We start from the raw sequence: 7,533 nt of genomic DNA, 5'->3' as shown, positions 1-7,533 counted from the left end.
GCTGCAGAGGTCATCGGAGTTGGAGGGGAGCTGGAGTGGGAAGAGACTGTAGGCTCTACTGTGAAGGCGCCTTGCTCCAATTGGGACCTAAGCATATCCCTGGTAGTAAAAAGATTTGCGAAACGATAATTTGATGATACACAGATAGAGAGGGGCACCGACACCGATTTTGATAGCCTAAGGATGCTAACACCCCCCCACCCCCACCCCCTGGTGCTTTCTATCGCAAAGGTGGAGAGAGGCATCCCTCCGTAACCATCTGTCCGTTAGGCTAACGTCACACTTCCAAACAGGGGCCCGGTCGGGCTGTTTGTGAAAATTAAAAAAAAATAGAAACGTATACGTCACAAATATACACAAATAATGCCGACGACTATTCTCCTTACGTCTTGTGTAGTTTGGTGTCTTTTATATCATACTTTTCGTTTCCGAAAATTAAGCTGCCCGGCCTGGTCCCGGTTTGGAAATGTGACGTAGACTCGTTCATTTGTTGTTGGTTTGTAAACACAAGGACATGCAGGAGGTTTCAGACTCATGTTTCCGAAACCAATTGGACAAACAGTTAGATCAGTGTGAATGATTTTCTCCTTTCTAAGGTACTGTTCCGGGAGTCTTTCAGACTGGGAGACATGGCAAGCATTTCGGAAAGGAGACCGACTACCGACTAACTACAGCAAGACAGTCCGACCAAATGACGGCGGTAAGTATCAAACAATTCTATTCGTTTTGTTATACTACAGGTGCTGACGAAATGGAGAAGCGTGAGTGCAAACTCATGTATTAAATTACTAGGTTGTCAAATGAATTTTTCATAGACTTTGAGCCGAGAGCCATGACTTGTATCAGTGTAGGAACGTTTAGTTAAAAAGGCGGACAAGAAACATCAGTGAGTAACTTAATACAGTGGATTCTTATAAAAGCAAGCTTGTACTTTGAGAGTCACAAAAAAAAGCAAGAAGAAAGATACGTACTAGGCGACAGTTTATATTTTTTCATTTTTTTTATTTTCTGTTTAGAAAGAAGACGAATTAACATCAATGTGATCATGTAGTCTGTGCAACACAAACTCTGATGTCAAGGGCTGTAACTGGCCGGCCGGATGTCTATGCTGGGCGGGCTGCTATAAGCGACATATAATTAGGCTATCCTTATTAATGGTGTTACCTTACAAAGAAAATATGTCAAAGAATATTTTATTACTGCCCTGTCCCTGGCAGAACGATGGACAAGTGTGTCATGCGGAGTTCGTCTCAGTGACATCGGTTCCTTGTCCGAGACATCCATGGTGAGTCATCACAGACAATAGTTCTGGATTACCTATGTTTGAATAAGCTACTAGTATTTGCTTTATCATTCCTTAACCGAGAGCGTTCAAATTAAATCTGTTCAAATTGAATGTGTACTAGGCAACTCTTAGACTAATAAGAACATGTAATAGGCAGTCATCGGCAAAATTACTCTCGAGATCTTTTAATCAAGATGATCTGCAGTGGAAACGTTAAGTCTTTTTGTACAAGAAGATGAGTAGCTGTCCCAGGACGGTTCCTTGTGGAACCCCTTGCTACTTTAATTTTTGCTTTAAAGGGGTTTGAATCCATTCGAAAATGTTTTAAAATGTAATGTACATGGAAATAAGGAGAAGTTACAGAAAAGAAATCAACCCCCAAAACATTCATTTTAGATTAGAAGTATCAGTAATTGATGACTCCTATTTCACTCAATGACCACTTTGTTATTGTATATACCATTCAATATGAGTTTGCAAAAAAGATTCTATTATATTTTGAATACCTCAGATAAGGAAACACACAACGGGAGTTTCATCACCGCACATGTTTCATCACGTTATCGTCAGGTTCAAATGTTCACACTGTCACTTTACCCCCAGTAACCACGTTATACCGCCATCTTCTTTGATCAGAAATTTGAAGCGAGATTTGACATGACCTTAGAGTGGACGGACTCCCGGCTGGCCGGACTGACCATGGGCATGGCGCCCATTCCCGTCAGGTACCTCTGGACACCGGACATCCGGTTTGGTCAGGAAACGGAAGTACTGAGTGAGAGCGACAGTGGCGACGACATGGACGACAACACCATCACTACATGGATCTTCCCAGATGGAAAGATTGCCTACAAGAAAAAGTATGTGATACAAATTACCCAGTACTAGTGAGCGTAGTATAGTTTGCATAGTTCAGAAAGACTTGTTAAGTTGCAGAGTCTAAAGCTCAGCGATTGCTCGCTTTACGTTGCAACGTTGGCGGCGTCGCTGCATTGGATTTGTGTACCCTTGAATTCGTAAAGGGTATACCATGCACAACGCACAAGACAACAGAACACATTAATTACAATCTTATTTTTGAATAATCATCTTTTATCAACAAAATTCATTGAGTGCTCTGTCAAATTACTTGGACGCAGCGACACCGCCAACGTACCACAGTTCCAGTAAGATATATAGATATATACCAGCCTGGGTACCATCCGGATAGTAGTTCGCTCGTATGTTCGCTTCTGCTATCTGGAAAAACGAGAAGCGATATATATAGTGTATAATAAATGTCAGAGCGAGAAGCGACTGTATAGAAATGGATGGTACCCAGGCTAGATGATATACCCCACTTATGGATGATTCAGCGGCCCAAGTTTAAAAGCACAGGTCTTTTTTGACGACGCCTCAGGGGAGTCGTCAAGTGGTATATATTGCGTTCAGTCTGCAAAAATTCTAGGAATTGCACAGGAATTTTTCCACAGGAATGTTAGTATGCTGGGTATGCAAGCCCCCCCCCCCCCCAATCTGTTCCAGATGTATCTCTGGTATGCAATGGTGGAATGTAGGTCACACTGGCTCCCTGGAGGAATTTGTCCTTTGAAAATAGTGGTAGACAGAGAAACTCTGCACAATGGATCGCATTGTCTTGGTTTTTATGTTATGTTATGAAGGATACATTTTCTTTTCTAGAGCCTTAGCAGCCAATGATACTACTGGCGAGCTCATGCATATGATGGTATGCTCGCCGCAAATCAAATCAATCGGGTTGAATAACGTAACGTATCAGAATGCATGTATGGAAGTGAGGCTGTAAACCTTATCATGCATCTAATGCAACACGGTCTCTGTAAAAAGGCCTGTGACGAGTCGAACATGTTCAGTTTGTTTCTTTCCAGTTATGAGGGACGAATCAAGTGCGCCATGAGTCTACAGTCATATCCAATGGATAGGCAGGACTGTACTTTCCAAATACACGCATGTAAGTGGACGTCTCTTGTCTCTACGTATACAATCGACCATTAACACACAGGTTATCAGCACTTAATCGACTCAAGAAAACGTCTGACAGTAGACAGAAATATACAATATACGCACTAGTTTCCTTTTAGAAAACATTTGCCAACTTTTGAAACGGTTGGCGTTTACCTTCCGAAAATAGTTGGCGTCTAGTTCGCGACAGATTACCAATATTGTGATTCTTTCTTAATTACAGATAATCGCAATTTTAGACGAGCAATTGATACCTGTTGGCAATAAATAAGCACTTGTAGGTGAATGTCTTTCGCCAACTTTCGCAGCCCAGGGGGAGATAACTGTTTAACACTGGATTTCCTTTGTCACAGATAATGGCATACACTTGCTATTGGAACCGTGGTTTGAGTGGATAGCATCAGCCCCGCTGACCACAGATCTTCCATCCGTCCATTCCCAGTTCCAGATCTACAGCGTGCAGATAAGGAGCTTTGCAAACTCCTTCCTCGACACTGCTGAAGGTGAATGTACATATCTGTAACAGAAGCACCATCATTTCTTACGCTCCCGGCCCGTCAAAATGTCAAGAACTGAGCTCAGCCGACGTGTTGGCGAGCTCAAAATGGGCATATTCGGCCAAAGTACGACCGACGTCCTGGTGATTACTTGGGCATCTGGCAAATTTTAGCAACTCGTCCGTTGGGATTTAAACCTAGCTCTGTCCAATTTGTGACGGGGCATTTTTTTCTGTGAAAAATACGTTTAACGCTCGGTCGATTTTGACATTCGGTCGGCGTTCGCTTGAATTGTTGCGCAGGCCATGTGATTATCAATATGAAGGTTATCGTTTTATGTGGACACTCGGATTCAAAACAGAGCGGCTGGATGGATTGCTTTTATATTTGGTGTGTTGTTAGGCTACGATAAAATATTGAAATGTTAATATAGGAAAGGGCTGCGCCTACTCCCAGACGGAATGTAGCTACCAGCCGTGGAAGTGTGGCCTGGAGGCAAAGGATGACGAGACCTGTCAGAACTATGTGGGGTCATGCCAGCACCAGACAGCTAACTGTAGCTTGGTGTCCGCCAATGGTGAGTATAAACTTGTTGTATTACCAACGTTGCAAGCTTATGCCTTTGAGGCAAAGTATTGTTTGGGCCAAGGCGAAATCATTAGCATGACCTCTTTGTAAGTTTTGTATCGCATATCCAGTTTGAAGAAGAGATAAAAGGGCCATCTACACTAGAAGCCAAAACGACTATTATACATTAAAAGAGACTCGGGCCGATACTGCCTGCCGGCACCTTTGACACAATGCAGACGTCACACTTCCGCTCAGGTCATGTGACTTAGGTTTTAGTATGTCATTTTAACTTGAGGAGGCTTAGAGGAATGATTATAAGCTTGTTGTTAATGGTGAGTGTTTTATGTTTGTAAAATAGCTTCTGAAAATACTTGTTCAGTATTTATTGATCTTTTAATGAAGCTATAAAAATGTACTTTTCATTCTCACTAGCCACAGCCAACACCTACACCAGCCTAGAGATCACGCTTTTCTTCAGCCGCCTTCTCTCTTCTCACCTTTTCGAGCTGTTCATCCCCTGCGTGACGATCGTCTGCCTGTCGTGGGTGGCGTTCTGGATCAACCCCGCCGCTGTGCCGGCCCGGGTGGCACTCGGGATCACCACGGTGCTCACCATGGTGACACAGGCTACCAGGGTGGTGGGGATGCCTCATGTAAGTATTCACCCATATTCACCATGGTTATTATGCGTTCCCATTTGGAAAAAGGGTCCCTTCAGGTAGTTTACGGGCTGCTTTTCTGTACTTTTTGGGCGTGACCTCTAATTGCCCCGTCTGATCATGACACACGGCAGCTACCGGGCTATTTTGGGGCACGGATAGGTCCTTGCTATTAAAGTCAAACCGGGACCTGGCAAAAGGATGCAGTCACTTACCCGAAAACATAGAGAGGTAGCCACACAGGATATCTGGGAATACCCTGCAGCTAGCGGACTAAGTTGGGACAGTTAAAATCAGTCCTGGATCTGGGTACAAAAGGACATCTTCATCTAGCCGAAAACGCTGAGAGCTCCAGGTGGTGAGAGTTTATCTGGTACTTAAAGTTTATCCTTAAATAGTTTCATCAGGTTGGTAATATTCGTCTTTACACAACCTTCTTTTATCTTCAACACGCATTTCAACGTTAAAACGTTTACTGAAGAATTCAACAAAGTTGTGTAACGAAGAAGTCTTTGTTTACTTTAAATTAGTCTTCAACAAGAGACAAGAATATTTTTCTGACCTTCAAAGGTTAAAAGGTACATTTTGTTGCAGGTATCGTATGTCAGAGCCATCGACGTCTGGGTTCTAGCATGTCAGGCTTTCGTCTTTCTTGCGCTGATTGAGTATGCTGTCGTCAACTATCTCATGAACAATGCAAATAAAGCCAAGGTAGGCCAAACACAGTGACGTATGACCCCTGCTTGAAAAAAATTGACTTTAAAGTTACAATTTAGTCTTCCTTATTGTAACAGCATTATATGATGAAGATGGCAATACATGTATGAGCTTCTTCCACAAAAGCTTGTGGCCATACACCTGTTACTCCAGAGAACCATTCCCTTTTATCAATTGGAGATCAGGAATTTTCTTCAATGAAAATCAGTCCAACAGCTTGCTTGCGCCCACTGAAATAAAGTGACCATATGCATCCCATGCCAATTTGTCTAAAAAATCTGGCGTAAACAAACTAGATATTTGCATTCAGATCCTTATACAGACAATCAGTGTGCTCCACATTTTGTTATTCACGAACGCGATATGATACTGATTGCACTTCTATCACTTTCTAAATGAAAGCGGACCACTTTTCCACCCCCTAACCGGACTGTACAGCTTTTTCCGCTATCAGGACAGGACCGCTCTTTCTGGCAACCCGTGTGAACTTGAGATTTATTTTAGCTATTCTAATTAATCTTTCAGTCTCAGCTCGCCAAAGCAAAGAGCAAGCCTGCCGTGTCACCAACTGAAAGCCTTCCCCGACTTCAAAACAAGTCCAACGTACCCGGCAAGCCTACTTACCACGGAGAGAAAGTGGACATCTCTCAAAAGGACCAGTCTGTACCCTCCTCCGTCCAGACGAACCTCAGCAAGTTGACAGCTTTCCTTTTCAACAACAAGCTGGAGAAAGCCAAGAGCAAGGAGAAGAGTGTTGGGAAAGACAAAGCCTCCATCATAGATGAGACCAGCAGGGTTCTTTTTCCAACGGCTTTCTTCTTCTTTAATATTGTATACTGGCTGTACTACTACGATCACTTTTGATTGTTACCAAACGGACTATATGAAATAAATATTTGCATGCATAAATGTAGCAGGTAAGGTATATGGCTGTTGTATATTTGCAAAGACTATATCAAAACATTGTATGGTGATGATGGACGGGAGACCTGGCGCATCCCTGTCTTGTAATTAGCCAGCGAAAGGGTATGTCACCCCGTAAGGGGCGGTATAACCCCGTCGTGTGTAAACATGTGCGAACATGTGTGATCACGTCAACCGATGATGATGATGATGATATTTCATTATGATATAGCAAAGGCTATAGGTGATTGTTGTTCACTTTGTATAAAGTTTAGTACATGTACTTAGTGGCACATAAGTAAAGCAAGTGTACATGTCCTTGCTGTGTCAGTAGCACGACGTATACTTTTACAGGGAGGGGTTGCTAGCCCTCCCCATAAATGTGCTTGTTGCACCTTGCTGAACCAGGGAGTCCCCATTTTATCTCCCTTCTGAAAGACAGGTGCAGCCCCAAACAAGATGCCCTTCCTAGAATTTGAACCATGGTCTCCCAGTTACCAATTGGAATCTGTAGCTCAAATGTGTGGCTGCTACCAGTTGAGCTACAGTGATACTGTGAGACAAAGTACATTGGCAAAGGGAAACAAAACCAAACGCTGGTGTTTTGCACCATTGAAGAAAGTTTGTGGAAAGACTAGACTACAGTCAAACCTGAATTTAGGAAAATAGTTGGTAAGGACGTGGTTGTTCAGGACAGGGTGGGGATAACTATGTAAATTTTGAAAATGGACAGGACTGTTGGAATGTGGGTTGTGTATGACTAGAGGTGGCTGACTACGCCACGATATACTGTATATATATAAGTATCTAACATCATGTACGTTTTAAGTCCCATGAGCTGTAACATTATACATATCATATACATATGTATGTACAATATAATGCTTGCAGTTCATGTGCACTGATGCTAGACTATTGGTTT

The 7,533-nt window shown here is 42.8% G+C and overlaps 1 protein-coding gene and 1 long non-coding RNA gene across 2 annotated transcripts; both read left to right on the top strand.

The window, feature by feature from the left end:
- The first annotated feature begins 600 nt into the window (after positions 1–600).
- On the top strand, positions 601–2,139 carry LOC118423265. The gene is made up of 3 exons (XR_004832010.1): positions 601–700; positions 1,218–1,285; positions 1,922–2,139. It is a non-coding gene; the product is annotated as an uncharacterized LOC118423265 (long non-coding RNA).
- Positions 2,140–3,183: 1,044 nt separating this feature from the next.
- Positions 3,184–7,379, top strand: LOC118423245 (glutamate-gated chloride channel alpha-like). Its single transcript, XM_035831325.1, has 6 exons — positions 3,184–3,254; positions 3,619–3,768; positions 4,196–4,339; positions 4,765–4,985; positions 5,586–5,702; positions 6,234–7,379. The coding sequence occupies exons 1-6, from the start codon at positions 3,197–3,199 to the stop codon at positions 6,570–6,572; spliced, it is 1,029 nt and encodes a 342-aa protein (XP_035687218.1). The 5' UTR covers positions 3,184–3,196; the 3' UTR covers positions 6,573–7,379.
- Positions 7,380–7,533: the final 154 nt, after the last annotated feature.

This window comes from Branchiostoma floridae, chromosome 9, assembly GCF_000003815.2.
Source record: "Branchiostoma floridae strain S238N-H82 chromosome 9, Bfl_VNyyK, whole genome shotgun sequence".
In the NCBI taxonomy this organism is placed as follows: domain Eukaryota; kingdom Metazoa; phylum Chordata; class Leptocardii; order Amphioxiformes; family Branchiostomatidae; genus Branchiostoma; species Branchiostoma floridae.
Note: the sequence above shows the minus strand (reverse complement) of the source record. Positions and strands in the feature narration are given on the sequence as shown.